This window comes from Gastrolobium bilobum, unplaced genomic scaffold (genome assembly GCF_033153095.1).
Source record: "Gastrolobium bilobum isolate Gb01-03AN ecotype WA unplaced genomic scaffold, APGP_CSIRO_Gbil_v1 utg135471, whole genome shotgun sequence".
Lineage (NCBI taxonomy): Eukaryota > Viridiplantae > Streptophyta > Magnoliopsida > Fabales > Fabaceae > Gastrolobium > Gastrolobium bilobum.
The window spans coordinates 31,265-48,593 of record NW_026898260.1 but is presented as its reverse complement, the minus strand read 5'-3'; the positions used below and the strand labels follow the sequence as shown (position 1 = coordinate 48,593).

Genomic DNA, 17,329 nt, shown 5'->3' with positions numbered 1-17,329 from the left:
ATAGCCCGAGGCACTCCAAACCTTGTGAAAATATTCTTCCTTAAGAAATTGACCACCCTTGAAGCATCATTGGTAGGAAGAGCAACAGCCTCAACCCACTTGGATACATAGTCAACAGCCACCAATATGTACAAGTTGGAATAAGACGAGGGAAATGGGCCCATAAAATCAATGCCCCACACGTCAAACAACTCTACCTCTAATATACTATTCAGAGGCATCTCATCCTTGCGGGATATGTTACCCGCTCTCTGACACTTGTCACATTTTTCAACAAAATTTCTGGCATCCTTAATCAGTGTTGGCCAGTAGTAACCACTTTGCAAGACTTTCTGAGCAGTCCTATTGCCTCCAAAGTGACCGCCATAGTCAGAAGCATGGCAGTGCCACAAGATCTGACTCATCTCAAACTCAGGAACACATTTGCGAATGATACCATCAGCACATTGAAAATACAAGTACGGATCATCCCAGAAATACCTCTTCACATCCCGCAGAAACTTCTTTTGTTGTTGCCGAGTAAGATTAGGAGGCAGCTCTCGCACAACTTTGTAATTAGCAATGTCTGCAAACCATGGAGGAACAAAGATAGCCATCACCTTCTCATCAGGAAAATAGTCGTTGATTTCTTTGTCAGGACTCTCTTGCAACTCTTTCTCTTGGATTCTTGACAGATGATCCGCCACTTTGTTCTCTACCCCAATTTTGTCTCGGATCTCCATGTCAAACTCTTGAAATAATAACATCCACCTCAGCAGTCGTGGTTTAGCATCCTGTTTAGTCATCAAAAACTTGATAGCAGAGTGGTCAGTAAAAACAATGATTTTGGATCCTAACAAATAAGGCCTAAATTTATCCAAGGCATAAACTACTGCTAACATTTCTTTCTCAGTTGTGGCATAATTAACTTGAGCTTCATTCAAGACTTTGCTAGCATAATAAATGACATGTAATAATTTTTCCTTACGCTGACCGAGGACAGCACCAATTGCATAAGCACTGGCGTCACACATGAGCTCAAAAGGAAGGCTCCAATCAGGGGCTGTAAGCACAGGAGCTGTAGTAAGCTTCTCTTTTAACAAATTGAAAGCCTTCAGACATGCATCATCAAATATAAACTCTGAGTCCTTCACCAAGAGTTGGCTCAATGGTTTAGCAACCTTAGAGAAGTCCTTGATGAACCTCCTGTAAAAACCTGCATGTCCTAGGAAACTCCTAACAGCATTAACATTAACAGGAGGGGGAAGTTGCTCAATCAAAATCAATTTAGCTTTATCAACTTCAATCCCACTCCTTGAGATTTTGTGCCCCAAAACAATACCCTCATTAACCATAAAATGGCACTTCTCCCAATTCAGAACAAGGTTAGTCTCTTGGCATCTTTGTAAAACTTTAGATAAATTATCTAAACAGGAATCAAAACAAGAACCAAAGACTGAGAAGTCATCCATAAATACCTCTAAATATTTCTCTACCATATCAGAAAAGATAGAGAGCATACACCTTTGGAAAGTGGCAGGTGCATTACAGAGGCCGAATGGCATTCGTCTATAAGCAAAGACTCCAAATGGGCAAGTGAAAGCTGTCTTCTCCTGATCTTCAGGAGCTACAGGAATTTGATTGTAGCCTGAATACCCATCCAAGAAGCAATAATAATCATGGCCTGCCAGTCTTTCCAGCATCTGATCAATAAAGGGCAATGGAAAATGATCTTTCCTTGTGGCTGTGTTCAACCTTCTGTAGTCCACACACATTCTCCAACCTGTGATGGTTCTAGTTGGAATTAACTCATGCTTTGCATTTTTGACTACAGTCACACCACCCTTCTTCGGAACTGTCTGAACCGGACTTACCCAAGCAGCATCTGAAATAGGGTAAATCATACCTGCATCAAGAAGCTTCACAACTTCTTTTCTGACCACCTCCTTCATCATCGGGTTTAGCCTTCTTTGCGGTTGCCTTACAGGTTTGATGTCATCTTGCATGAGAATTTTGTGCGTGCAAACAGAGGGGCTTATTCCCTTCAAATCAGAAATAGACCACCCTATGGCAGTCTTATGAGTTTTTAGAACTTCAACCAGCTTCTTTTCTTGGTCAGAAGATAGTCCCTTATTGATGATTACAGGGTACGTCTCTTCATCTCCCAAGAATACATATTTCAAAGTATTAGGCAGAATTTTCAATTCAACCTTAGGTGCCCCAACCTCTATGTCATCAACTTTTTCTTTAAGCACCTCCACAGCAACTTCCTTTTTTTCAAAGGGCATATGTTCACAGGCTCTCAACTCATAATCAATCTCTTGAGGACGCACCTTCTTCTGTTGAACGATTTCTTGAAAAACATCAATTTGAAAACAATCACTATGCTCAGCGGGTCTTTTCATAGCCTCAGAAACATTATAAGTAATCTCCTCATTATTCATCCTCAACTTAATCATTCCTTGCTCAACATCTATTAGAGCACGGGCTGTAGCCAAAAAGGGCCTACCTAAGAGCAAAGGCTTCCCACTTCCTTCCTCCATATCCAACACCACAAAGTCAGCAGGAAAGATAAACTTGTCAACCTTGACAAGGACATCTTCTATAATCCCATTAGGTGTCCTCACGGATCTATCAGCAAGTTGAAGAGAGACCGTTGTAGGCTTCAATTCTTCAATCCCCAAAGACTTATAAACAGAAAGAGGCATCAAATTGATACTAGCCCCTAGATCACAAAGAGCTCGACCAATGCAAATATCGCCAATAGCAATAGGGATATTAAAACTCCCCGGATCACTAAGCTTAGCCGGAATCTTCTGCTGAATAAAGGCACTACACTTCTCAGTAAGTGTCACTGTCTGGCATTCCTGTAGCTTATGCTTCCTTGACAAAAGATCCTTCATGAATTTTGAATAACCAGGCATACTTGCTAAAGCTTCTGCAAAAGGGATGTTTATGTGCAGCTTCTTGAAGATGTCTGAAAACCTGCCATACTGTTTGTTGTAAGCCTCTTTCTTGAACCTCTCTGGGTAAGGTGCTTTAGACCGCACATATTCAGGACTCAGCTCATGCTCTTTTTCAACCACAACAGGTCGCTCTGCAACCTTTTCTTTTTCAGTAACAATTTCTTTGTTTTTTTCTTTCACAATTACCTCAACCTCTGGCTCAACTGCTCCATCATGCTTCTCGTCCTCTTCCGCACAATCTAGAATTGGAGTTTTAAGAGGCGCTACCACTTTGCCACTTCTAGTAATAATAGCCATGCAATCTTCCTTTGGATTGATAACTGTATTACTTGGAAAAGTACCTGGAATTCTTTCTGAAACTTGCTTTGCCAATTGTCCTATCTGATTCTCCAGGTTCTTGATGGAAGCATTTGTATTTTTGTTGTTGGCTCTAGTCTCCTCCATAAAGGTATTAGTGGTCTGAGCCATCTCATTAGAAGTCTTGGCCATTTGTGCAAAGGCTTTTTCCCACTCAGCAGGCTCTCGTTGTTGACTCTGTGAAGGCTGATTATAAGTATTAGATTTGAAATCCATGCCAACTCCCTGAGCTCTCCGCTGAAAATTGTTACCACCACCAGAAAAATTCTGATTTCTCTGAAGATTTGGCTGCTGAGGGCGCTGGTCATACCATATACCATTCACCTGCATTTGTTGAGGTGAATCAGAAGAAGCAAGAGATGGACATTCATTAGGAGCATGACTGTCCGTACAGTAGTCACAGACAAAGGCAACAGACTGAGCTTGAACTCCCGCGATCTGCATCTTGTCAAGCCTAGAAGTCAAACTAGCCATTTGTTGAGCTAGCAATTTATTTTCAGCCAGAACTGACTCATTACCTTCTAGATGAAGGCTACCTTTCTTAGACTTTGAAGATACCCCTTGATTTTCATTCCTGGCCATCCTCTCTATCAGCTCCAGAGTTTCATTCGCCCTCATGGTCTTAATAGTACCACCAGCTGCACCATTCAAAACCATTCTATCTTCAGGTGTGATGCCATTGAAAAATATTCTGACTTGATTACCAGCAGTCAAATTATAATGAGGGCACCTCCTCATCAAGTCCTTGAACCTGTTCCAGGCTACACACAATGTTTCACCCTCAGTTTGAGTGAAGTTGGTGATATCATTCCCCATTTGATTGTATCTCTCCATGGAAAAGAACTCTGCAAAGAACTTTGTAGACAAATCCTCCCATGTAGCAATGCTCCGTGCAGGCTGCCTCTCCAGCCAACTAAGTGCTTCTCCCTTTACAGCAAAAGGGAATAATCTCAACCGGATAGCATCATCAGACACCCGAGGGTGCTTGGTTGAGTCACATATCATTAAGAACCGGTCTATGAACCTGTGAGGATCCTCATGCTTATCTCCTCCAAATTGAACTCTCTCCACCAACTGAATTATGGAAGACTTCAACTCCCAATTATTGTCAGCAATATTCGGTTGGACAATACTTGAATTAGGCATGTTGAAGGCTGGAGAGAGGATGGTATCTATAAGTGGATTTTCAGCTTCATTATTCGCTGCCATGGTTGGGATTTCAGGTGCTTCTTCAGACTGAGCACTTGGCACTTTTGATTTCTTTTGAGCAAGTCTCCTGTTTCGCCTTTCAAACCTTGTAATTTCAGGATCAAATAACAATTCTGTAGGATCAACTTTGCCTCGCATAAAACTTCAAGAGAAGATTAGTAGCAATGTTCAAAACAATTTAAAACAAGAACAAAAGAAAAGAAAATAAAATAATCACAAAAAGAAAGAAAAATCTTGAAATTCAAGATTATAAGATATAAGAAATCACAATCCCCGACAACGGCGCCAAAAACTTGATACAATCCGGCAAGTGTACCGATCGTTCAAGTAATAAAGTGATAAGTAAGTTATCATCTCCACAGGGATTGTGAGCGAATATCTTGTAAACGTCCTTTCAAGATATAAAACCCAAGTGATTTGAAGAACAATAGAAATTAAAGACAAAGACGTATTTTTGGATTTTAAAAATAAGAGAATGATGCAAAATGATTTGGATAAAAATATGAGAGATATTGCAGGTAAGTACACTCGCTCTATGATCCCCTCTTTTCACTACGGATTGATTCACATTGCTCAATTAAAATAAACAATCAAACAATTTATCATCCAAACAATTATTAGCTAAACCCCAATTCCTTGCAAATTTAGCCCTTTAATCACAATTAAAATCCCAATTCCTTGCAATGTTTCAATTGAGATCAAACATTACACAGATAAATTAAACGTTTGTAATCAAGAACGCGTCTATTCGTAGCACGCATATTAATTATTATCCTACCCCCTTTCTGGACCAAAACCCCAATATTCCTATCTAGGGTTCTAACCCTCAGATTATCATTCACTACTAAACTGATCAGATTTAATATAAACGATAAGCAATACGCACAGAGTAGGCATAAATCAATTAAATTAAAGAGCGAAAAGTAAATCAATCCATAACTAAACAAAAGGTTCACATAGGGTTTGTGACCTTACCCACAATGAAGGAAAACTAGCCAAACATAATCATGGCTAAAACTAATCCAATATTCAAAAGCATAAAATTACAGAGAAAAGAGAAGAAGAAGAACTGTAGAAGAATCCTCCTGAGCTCTGTCGTCGGTCTCCTTCTGAAGAAATAGGTCGGAATCCTTAATTCTGTCAAAAGGATCCTATTTATAGGACTCTTTTCCTTCTTCCAAAAATACCCTCATAGCATCACGGTACAATTTCCCGCAACCCGGCACCAGTTGGCTCCGGTTTGGCGCACGTTTGCGCCAACTTGCTGCCTCGAATACGAAAGTCGGAACTAATTGCACGTGAATCGGCGCCAGTTGGCGCCACCCTTGGTCTTTTGGGCGCCACTTGGCGCCATTCTCCCTTGACTTTGTAATTTTGGGCGCCGGTTTGCTTCATGTTTGGCGCAAGGTGGCATGGTGGCGCTAGTTTGCGCCATTCTGGCGCCAACTAGCGCCAATTCTCTGGCATTTGGCGTGCAGCACAGCGCAACTTGGCGTGGGATTTCTTCACTTTGGCGTCAACTTGCGCCAACTCTCTGGAGATTGTACTGATACTAATTTGATGAGTCACATCATTTAACTTTTTATACTTTTCAGTTCTATTTCCTGTAAAAATACAATCAATACGTGAGAAATATTATTGACAAGAAAGAATCAATATAATTAGCAAATATGTAATTAAATTGCTCTTTTGTGACTCAATTCTTATCAATTTTAATATGGAAAAACCACACTTGCCAGAGGCACATCACGAGCACCGGTTATCTTTGTGAAGAAGAAGGACGGGACAATGCGATTGTGCACCGACTACAGGCAGCTGAACAAGGTGACAATCAAGAACAAGTATCCCCTTCCTCGGATTGATGATCTGTTGAATCAGCTCAGGGGTGCTTGTGTGTATTCCAAGATTGATCTCCGGTCCGGATACCATCAGATTCGGGTGAAGCCGGAGGATGTCCCGAAGACCGCATTTCGCTCGAGATATGGTCATTTTGAGTACTTGGTGATTCCGTTCGGTCTCACCAATGCACCCGCTGTGTTCATGGATTACATGAACAGGATTTTCCAGCTGTACCTGGATCAGTTTGTGATCGTCTTCATTGACGACATTTTGATTTACTCCAAGACGGAGGAGGAGCATGTGGGGGGGCATTTGAGAACTGTTCTGCAAGTGCTAAAGGAGAGGAAGCTGTATGCGAAGCCTTCCAAATGTGAGTTCTGGCTCAAGGCTGTGAAGTTCCTTGGGCATGTTATTTCTGCTGAGGGAGTTGCAGTGGATCCGAACAAGATTGAGGCCGTGCTGGATTGGGAGAGACCCAAGACAGTTATGAAAGTGAGGAGCTTTCTGGGTTTGGCAGGTTACTATCGGAGGTTCATCAAGGGATTCTCCACCATGGTTTTGCCATTGACTCGCCTTACTCGGAAGGAGACTCCATTTGTGTGGACTCACGAGTGTGAGGTCTGTTTTCAGGAGTTGAAGGAGAGACTGACTACTGCTCCTGTGTTGGTCCTTCCTGATCCTGCGCTTGAGATTGAGCTTTACACCGACGCCTCCGGGAAGGGGCTAGGTTGTGTGTTGATGCAGTTGGGCAAAGTGATCGCCTATGCTTCGAGGCAGTTGAAACCTCATGAGGAGAACTACCCTACTCATGACTTGGAGTTGGCTGCTATTGTGTTTGCTTTCAAGATTTGGAGGCATTATCTTTTTGGTTTGAGGTTTGTGGTGTTCAGTAACCACAAGAGTTTGAAGTACCTGTTCGACCAGAAGGAGTTGAACATGAGGCAGAGGAGATGGATGGAGTTCATAAAGGACTACGACTTCGAGCTAAGGTATCATCCTGGCAAGGCCAATGTGGTAGCTGATGCTTTGAGTCGGAAATCCAGTACTTCATCCAGTTTGTTACTTGGTAACTTCGATGTGGTTGAGAAGTTCCGCAACTTGGCAGTGACCGCTCCGTGTGAGAGTGTACTTCTCGGATTGGAAGCATCTGAGGTTGTGAACGAGCTGCTTGAAAAGATTAAAGAGGCACAAGTTCAGAGAGAGTGTCTAGATTATGTGAAGAACCAAGACGGTGTGTCTTGGAATGATGATGGATTGCTTTTGTTTCAGCAGAGGATTGTAGTTCCTCGAGGCCCGTTGACAGAGGAGGTTATGGCAGAAGGCCATAAAGGTCAGTTTTCTATCCACCCTGGTGCTACTAAGATGTATCAAGACTTGAAGAAGAACTTCTGGTGGCCGGGCATGAAGAAAGATGTTGCTATCTTTGTGTCCAAGTGTTTGGTTTGCCAGAAGGTGAAGATTGAGCATCAGAGACCGTCTGGTGAACTTCAACCTCTTGAAGTACCACAGTGGAAGTGGGAAGGTATTTCCATGGACTTCGTGGTGGGATTGCCGAAGACTCAGGCGGGTTGTGACTCTACTTGGGTCATTGTGGACAGACTGACGAAGTCTGCCCATTTTCTTTCAGTGAAGGTGAGCTTCACTACAGAGCAGTTGGCCAAGCTTTATGTCCGCGAGATTGTGAGGCTTCACGGGGTGCCCGAGAGTATCATTAGTGATAGGGACCCGAAGTTCACATCTCGGTTCTGGGAGGCGCTGCAGGAGGCTTTTGGTAGCAGTTGAGATTGAGTACCGCCTATCACCCTCAGACTGATGGACAGACTAAGAGGACCATCCAGACCTTGGAGGACATGTTGCGAGCTTTCACATTGGAGCAGTGCTCGGCATGGGATAGGTACCTTCCGTTGGTTGAGTTTTCTTACAACAACAACTTTCATGCTAGCCTAGACATGGCGCCCTACGAAGCACTGTATGGTAGGAGGTGTCGGACTCCTACTTGTTGGTCTGAGGTTGGGGACATGGAGCTTTTTGGCTTGGATTTTGTCCAAGATACCACCTTGCAGATCCAGATGATCCGTGAAAAGTTGAAGCAGGCGCAGAATCGCCAGAAGAGCTATTATGATATCAAGCATCGTCCGCTGGAGTTCAGTGAGGGTGAGCACGTGTTTGTGAGACTTTCACCTGTCACCGGTGTAGGTCGGGCACTCGGAGTGAGGAAGCTGAGCACGTGTTTGTGAGACTTTCACCTGTCCTTGGTAGAGTAGGACCTGTTGCCTACCGGCTTGCCTTGCCTCCGAACCTGGCTAACATCCACGACGTGTTTCACGTGTCTCAGCTTAGGAAGTACATCGCAGATCCGTCGCACGTGGTGCATCCGGATGATGTGGAGGTTCGGGAGAACCTAAAGACTCCCATCGGACCACTCAGAATTCTCGATCGTGGCGAGAAACAGCTGAGGAGCAAGATCATTCCGATGGTCAAGGTGCAGTGGACCGGAAGGACTCCTGAGGAGTATACTTGGGAGCGTGAGGACGAGCTTCTCCGACAGTACCCCGAGTTTCGACCAGGTATATTTCTGATTTTGAGGTCAAAATCCTAAAAAGGTGGGGTGAATGTAAGAACCCGCACCGTTAATTAAGGTATTTAATTAATTAATTATGAAAAATAGGAAATGATTCCATAATTTACCCTAATAATTATTTATGGGGCTTAATAATCATAATAGGTGATTAAGAATGTTGAAAGTCGTTTTTCGGAAGAAAAGTGCAGATACCGGTTCTGCTAGTCGGTATAAATGCGTGCCGAAAAAGTATCCCGGAAAATTAAAGTAAGTGCATGATAATTACTAGAATAATATGTAGGACTTGTAAAACGAGTTTCAAGTCCAAATAATGAGAACTGGTGCTAGAAACCGGTACTGGCTTTGAAAAGCGCGTACCGGAAAGGTACTCAGAAAAATATAAGAAAAATATGATAAATCTTAGAAAATTATGTAGTTTCATAATCTAAAGTTTGGGATTAAAATGCTAAACATAGCAATTAAAGTTAATACTGTGTGTTTAAGTGTGTTTGGGCTATAAATACTCCCATTATGGGCACAAAACCCTAGGATCAGAATTCTATACGTGACTTGGTGGCTGAGTGCACCTTGGCACTGTTCCATTGCTGTGTTCTTCTTCCTTGAGAGTCTTGGAGCCATTTCTTCCTTGTTCTTTGTGGTTTCTTCTTCTTAAACACTTGTGTGAGGGAGAGTCACCTTTGGGAAGGGGTTTGTGGTGTTGTTTCTGAGTTGTGAAGTCTGTGTGAGGGAGGTTTGGTTGCTGACTTGTTGGTTTTGGGTTGGGAGAAGCTTGGTTTTGGTTTTTGGAGGTCCAAGTGGTGACCTTTGTGTTAAAGAACCAACCTTTGTGAAGCCATTTTCGTGCATCTTCCTTGGGTCAGACTTGAGGGGCTGTGTTGAGCTCCAAGAGCATCTCCATTCTGAGTTTTGAGCCTTGGTATGTTGTACCAACCTTTAACTTGAAGTTTTAAGGCTTAAAAATGGTACCTTGATGCATCTAATGACTAAAAGATGATAACTTGTTGTTGGGTAATGTTGAACACGCCTAGAAATGCATGATTAGGAGTTTAAAATCGGTAAAAAGGGAACCTTTAAGGGATATCTTCACGAAAATGCAGAAACTGCATTCTGTCGTGAAATATCCGAATATTTGTCGAACAGATATCCAGATATTGGATATCCGGATATGTGGTTTTAGGATATCCGGATATTGGATATCCGGATATGTGAATCTGTATATCCGGATATTGCATATCCGGATATGGACAGTGAGATATCCGGATATTGCATATCCGGATATTGCATATCCGGATATGGTCCCGAGGAATATCCGGATATTCTGGGATTTCGCAGAACAGTAGCTGTGTTGTGTGTACAGTAGGCTATTGGGGGCTTGTGGACCCTAGTTTGATGAAGTTGAACTTCTGTATGTATTGGTCTAAGCCAGAATCATGGGATTAAGGGCTTGTGGCTTTGTTAGAAGCTTTAAGACTTGAAAACATAATGAAAAGGCGTTGTCTTTAATTTGTATGCATGTGGTACATGTTATTGATTTATATTTGGTCCATATCAGATTGTGATCTGCTGTGATTGGACTTTGAGCTTGTGGCATTGGATAGCTAGCTTAGAGGTAAGCTTTCGTGTCCTCGGTTTAGCCATGTTGTGGTTCCACCATGTCCCATGGGGATATGGTATATGCATGTTGTGTTACATGCTTTTGATGTTTTGGAAATGCTGTTGAGCTATTATATGTTAGTGCCTTGTTGATATGCATGGAGGTGTTCCACCTATACGGTAAGCCTGAGTATGTAGAACATACAAGAGGGTGAGGTTGTGGGTGAGGTGCAAGCGGTGTTCCTTGTACTACATGTAGGGAATAGACGTATTCCTACATTTCTCTGGCCAGTAGATAGTGATTACACACATGCCATAGATATCTGTTGCACTACATAATTTTGGAACTGATAATGATATAAATGCTTTTTGAACTTATATTGCACATGTAAGTGAGCTTGGGGTGGAAGATCCTTGAGGACCCCTTGTCTTACTGAGATTTCTAGTTTAGAGATCTCACCCCACGTTTGGGGAATGCTTATTTCAGGGTCAGGTAATGTTGAGACCTCAGGCGGCAGGAGGCCGGAGCTGAGTTAGATTGCTGTTATATTATGCTGCCATGATTGGATGTTGGATTTGCATGTTGTTTATATGCTTATAGCTTCAGTTATATTTATGGAGTTTTATGATGAGACTGGTTGTTTATTATGTTTATTTGGTGAGCATGGGGATTGTCCATGACACATAGTGTGGGTATGTTTTGATTATGTCTTGACTCTTTTGGAGTTGTATTAATGTATCAGGATATTGTTCGGATTACTTGATGTAATGTCGTGATTTAGATACACGCTTTATCTATATATTGAGGTATTTCAGTAGATGTCTTATTGCAATATACATACAGGCGATATTTTATGAAATTGATTAAGTAATCAAGTTGGTAATTGATAATGACGTCATAATTGAAAAGAAAAAGAATATTCCGCATTTTTAATTAAGCACCGCTTAATACGATGTAATGTTAATATTCCGAGTATACGCGGGGTGTTACACATCGCGTACATATAAATTATACGCGAATCGGAGGTCTCTAGCCCCACGAAACAGAACTCGCAAGTTCCTCAAAATTCAGTGTATTTTCCAAAAAACCTCCTGACTTGTAAAAATTATAGTAATTCTAGTTTTCAAAATTTCATTGTAAGGTTTACATAATCTGAAAGTACACAGCTGGGGCTTTACATCCATATAAAATATATCTCAATCGGAGGTCTGTAGCCCCAGAACGACAACTTGCGAAGTGCTTATAAAAACAGTGCAAAAATCCGAATTTTTAAAATACAGCAGAATGTTATCAAAAAAAAAAAAAAAATACAGCAGAATTATTTTCGCAAACTAAATACCAAACATATACATAATCTGCTGCGTTTCTTTTTCAAAACAGATTATAATTCCTATCATGTAATTCTTCAAAATATTTCACACTATTACTTAATTAAATCATGTCCAACGCTTTGAAAGTAAACATAACATAAGTAGGATATCGGAACGGCAATCACATCATGCATAATTCTCAGAATAATACACATAAACATAATTACATAGTTCAGAAATGCTTCATCAAATTTTCAGAAGTCAAATCATGAAACAAGTTTGCTAATCTTCATAACACCTTATTGCATATAATCTTTCAGCATCTAATCCAACAGAAACAGAACTAACAACAATAATCCTTAAACAGCAGGGCATCAACCAAATACTTCCAATGACATGCTTTACCCAATATTTATTTATCTTCCTGCAATTTATAAAATGCATCCCCCGAAGGGGTGAGAAAAACCCCAGTAGTGTGGCAATAAAACCAATACAGCAACACTATTAGACTAGGTACAAAATTCTAAAACAGTCGCATCAACATTTAATTTTTCCCAGATAGATGCCAACATAATAATCATAGTGCGTACATAACGCCAAAGTACTAATCATATTGCGTATATAACGCCAAGAGTGCATTTACAGCACCGTCATGCCCGTACTTAACAAGTACAGTGAAGGTCCCTCCCTTAATGGCTCCTCAGAGGGTTCCAACTGTAACCTATGCGGACTGAAGCCAAGTGTCCCATACCCTGGTACCGGAGGGATGCCTATATGATGCGTGCTCAAACATATGCTTATTTATTATATATTTCAGTCTCCAAGATGAATGCATAATGCGTTATGTGATGACATGTTTGACACACACACAAACAGACACAGATGAAACATGAAGTGCATATGCATGACTAGATCATTATCATATAACATATATCTCTTGTATATGTAATACCAAGCTGCCAACTAACAAATACTTCCATAAACAGAATTTTCCATCAAGACAAGTCCAAAGGCAGATTACATATATCATATAACTGAATACTAAGCATAACGCACATGTGAGCATCAGTTCAAAATTCCATACTCTAGCTAATAGTCACAGCAGGTCTCACCACCAAACACATACCTTGGCACTTTACTTTTAAATCAAGCATTCCAAACATCATCGAACAGTCCCATTATCTAAGAACTTGTGCGCCTAAACAAACACATACATCAAATCAAAATTTATTACGTTTATTTTCTACATATTACACAGCTGTCCCATTCTCCTAATCCTTGATTTATAATCGGTTTCCTTGCACATACATTAAGCGAATTTTCTGCCATTATATTAATTTACCAATTGTCCTAATTTGACAAATTCCGATGTATTCCCCACATGCATACTCGGTTTTCAATCATCACTAGATGCTTATGACTTTTCTTTAACAGAACATTAACTTCATTACTAATGCATGAGCTAATAAATTATTCAACATGCTATCTTCAAGAGTTTATAATACCTACAAGGCTTGAATCAAGTCCGGTTTCAAGGTTCTTGTGCTAATTTAATTGTTTTGGCTTAAAGTTTGTTTCATCAATAGATAATTAGTGACATAATCATAATTGTCTAGGCATGTAGGTTCGGTTCCTTGCCCCATAAATAGATGTTACTCATTTATTATTTAAATGACCTCGTTTACAAGATTTAGGGTGTGCTATAAAAGCTAAGAGCATTCTGTTTTCAAAAATTAAAACATGTAATCCTTAACAAATCTTGCTATTCCAAGGTGCAGCTCAACAAAATAAAGAGAACTATTTCCCAAACCCCTAAATCGGTTTCTTAAGCATGAACAAGAGCTTCTAATAATTATTAACTTTCTGATCTAAATTTTATTTACCATTTATCTACAAGTGCAGAAAAACAACAAGGTCCATTCCCTACGAGATTTGTACACCTAAATACAAGTATTACAATTCAGAATTCATTTCATGATTTCCTATACGTTTACATAAACTGATTTACAATAACTAAAGTGCACTAGAGAGGCATACAACTTTCTGTTTACATATTCTTAAGCACATGCAAGGGCTATTTTATTTTTTTAATTCAAGGACAGTTTCATGAATTCTATAGGGAGCCATTTCCAAGCTCCCAAATTTCGTTCCTTTGTGCTCAACCACACCACAGGCTACGGTTTCCCTGATAAACCGAGAAGGAAAGACAATTGCTAAAAATATAGAATTTCCTAGGCTACACGTGGCAACTGAAACAGAGAATGAAAGAGAAGTGAGAGGTTTGATCTTTTACCTCCTCAAACGTACCAAAATGTTCCGGACATATCCAATGCATCAACCAAAAGTGAAACAGTACCTTCCCCCTCCTCCTATGCGAGAAATCGATCTACCAATATGCAACCAATATGCATGCAAAGGGAATCGTCATCAACATCAAACGGTTTCCATCAAATACAGAACATAAGAGCACCTCATGTCCTCGTTTGATCAGGTCCAACCGAACCAAGGAAAGGAAGAGGATGACAAAATTTCAGTTTCTTATTAATGTCCATACAGGCCGAATAGATGAAATTAAAATGGCTTAAGGTTCAGTTTACCTCTACTCATATGTGACCTAAACTTCTCTCTAGGTATTTGCAGGGAATAATCTCCACACCCTGAGTATCACCTTTGCTCTTCCTAGGCTCCAAAAAGGGGGTCAGTTGCCGCTGCATGCAGGGGAAGATTTACAAACAGAGATGTACCAAGTGCACACAGTGTGGACCTCACTCAGGGTCGGTCCCGGTAAGAATGAGTAGGATCGAAGGAGGCATTTCATCTCCTCCAAGTTATGCGTCGTTTGAGCCAGAGGGGAAGGGTAGAGGCTTGCATGTTGTATACGGTTTTGTGTGCTAAATCAAAGAGAAGCAATTTATTTTTCTAAAGATGGTCTTTGCCTTGCGCATGGAGGAAACAAGAAAGAAGGATATGTGGTTGAGTTTAAAAATAAAGATAAGGTTAGCTTATTGCATCACCAATCAGCGCATAGGGAGAGTAGAAATTGTCCTAATTTCTGATTCACGGTTACAGCAAGGAAGGAAAAATAAGAAGGATAAGATGGCTTTTGGTCCTTATAGGTGCTAGGGTAGTGATGTGGCTGCTATGGCCAATAGGCATTCATGCAACAAAAGTTCTCTCTTCTAATTGGTGCAAGTGTTGGTGGATTAAAGATGGATAGGAATTGCCATGTGGCCACCTTTTGACCAATCCATGGCAAGTATACAGATTTTGTGAGTGATTACTTAAGTTCACTTATCACATGAAATGTGTACATATTATTTATTAATTCATGAAAGGTTCACTTGTCACATAAAATATATGCATATTAATTATTAATTCATGTTTCCACTAGGTAGTAATTAGAATTCCTACATATATTATAATTAATTGTAATTCTACCCCTTCTTAATAGTGTCATAAATCTCTTAAAATATTCACATATGCTCACTTACACTAACAACCACAAAATAATTTTTTCCTACTTAAATTAATCCAACTCTACTCAGATTTACTTCGAAATTTTAATCATGTTCCACATCCCTAAGTGCAAGTTATATAATTTCCTAATTAGGCGGGATGTTACAGTTACTATCTTGACATCTTTGTAAAACACATGATAAATTTTCTACGCAAATGTCAAAAGAGGGGCCAAAAACAGAAAAGTCATCCATGAAGATCTCAATAGATTTTTCTATCATATCAGAAAAGATAGAAAGGATACACCTTTGAAAAGTTGCCCGAGCGTTGCACAGGCCGAAGGGCATCCTTCGGTAAGCGAAGACTCCGTAAGGGCATGTGAATGCTGTCTTCTCTTGAACTTCTAGAGCTACTGCTATCTGGTTATAACCCGAGTACCCATCCAGGAAGCAGTAGTATGCATGGCCAGCTAGTCTCTCCAACATCTGGTCCAAGAAAGAAATCGGGAAATGGTTCTTCCGAGTGGCTGCATTTAGTCTTCTGTAGTCAGCGCATATCCTCATCCGGTGACTGTCCTTGTTAGAATCAACTCATTGTTCTTGTTTCTTACCTCAGTGACTCCACCTTTCTTGGGTACAGTTTGTACTGGACTTACCCATGCACTATCAGATATAGGATAGATCATTTCTGCATCTAACAGTTTAACTACCTCTTTCCTTACAACCTCTTTCATGGTTGGAATGAGTCTTATTTATGGCTGCCTAACAGGTTTAACATCATCTTCCATTAGAATTATATGAGTATAAAAGGAAGGATTTATACCTTTTAAGTCAGAGAAGGACCATCCTATGATAGCTTTGTGTCTCTTTTGAGAAGTTTTTCTTCTTCCATGGTTGTCAGTTCAACATTGATGATGACTGGATAAGTGTTGTTGTCACCAAGGAAAGCATATTTCAGATTCGGAGGTAACTCCTTAAGCTCCACCTTTGGTGCTCCAAGAGGGATGTCATCTTTCTTTCTTTCTAGTTCTTGCACCATTGGTTCTTTATCAGCAAGTTCAGCTTCTTCGTTGATTTGCTCTAACTCGAGTGGGGAACTCTCTTATTTCATCGTGTCATCAACTACATGAAATAGTCTCCTCCAACTGACGGATGTTTCATTGACTCGAAGACATCAATGGTGATTGTCTCTTCGTTCATCCTCAGCATCAGTTTTCCTTGCTCCATATTGATCATTGCTCTTGCAGTGGCTAGGAATGGCCTCCCAAGCAGTAGGGGAATCTCAACATCTTCTTCCATATTCAGAATTACAAAATTTGCAGGGAAGATAAATTTTTCAATTTTAACTAAAACATCCTCAATTACCCCGTCTGGTCGTCTGATCGATCTATCAGCTAACTGGAGAGAAACTGTAGTTGGCTTTAGCTCTTTGATTCCAAGAGCTCTGCACATGGAAAGTGGCATCAAATTTATACTTGCTCCTAGATCACATAATGCTTTTCCTACTTCGATATTTCCTATGGCTATAGGAATACTGAAGCTGCCTAGATCTTTCAGCTTGGGAGAAAGTTTCTTCTGGATGATTGCAATGCATTCCTCAGTTAAGGCCACTGTTTCGCACTCCTTCAGATTGCGCTTCTTTGACAGAAGGTCCTTCATGAATTTTGCATAGTTTGGCATGCTTTCCAGGGCTTCTGCGAAAGGAATGTTCACTTGCAACTTTTTGAAGATATCCAGAAATTTGGTGCATTGTTGTTTCTGGATTTCTTGTTTCAACCGCTGAGGGTATGGAACTCGTGCATAAGGAGATGGATCTGCCAGTTTTGGTTGCCAGTCTAGAGCTTTCTTTTTCTCCCATTTGAATAGCTTCTTTTCTAGACTGCTCTTTTTGGCTTCTCCTGCGTATTCTTCTTTCTCCTTTTCAGCTACAGGTTCAGCTTCTTTCTTCTTTTCAACTAGCGGCTTTTCCACAAGTTGGATCATGATCCCGCTTATGGTAACTATTGAATTACATTGTGCATTTGGGTTGGTATTTGTGT

The 17,329-nt window shown here is 40.5% G+C and overlaps 1 protein-coding gene and 1 long non-coding RNA gene across 4 annotated transcripts; both read right to left on the bottom strand.

Annotated features, from left to right (window-relative positions):
• Positions 1-5,430: 5,430 nt before the first annotated feature.
• Positions 5,431-14,896, bottom strand: LOC133314279 (uncharacterized). 3 transcript variants are annotated; one of them, XR_009751929.1, is made up of 3 exons: positions 14,129-14,896; positions 12,962-13,033; positions 5,431-6,115 (listed from the first exon to the last, which is right to left on the bottom strand). It is a non-coding gene; the product is annotated as an uncharacterized LOC133314279 (long non-coding RNA). The 3 variants fall into 3 exon arrangements; XR_009751928.1 differs by lacking the exon at positions 5,431-6,115 and adding an exon at positions 11,984-12,259; XR_009751930.1 differs by lacking the exon at positions 5,431-6,115 and adding an exon at positions 11,984-12,259 and having other exon boundaries at positions 14,143-14,896.
• A 1,516-nt stretch (positions 14,897-16,412) lies between these two features.
• On the bottom strand, positions 16,413-17,273 carry LOC133314281 (uncharacterized). Its single transcript, XM_061515729.1, has one exon. The coding sequence runs from the start codon at positions 17,271-17,273 to the stop codon at positions 16,413-16,415; it is 861 nt and encodes a 286-aa protein (XP_061371713.1).
• Positions 17,274-17,329: the final 56 nt, after the last annotated feature.

Excerpts from the sequence above, each read along its gene's own strand:
- LOC133314281 (XM_061515729.1), bottom strand. The coding sequence starts at position 17,273 with ATGATCCAACTTGTGGAAAAGCCGCTAGTTGAAAAGAAGAAAGAAGCT.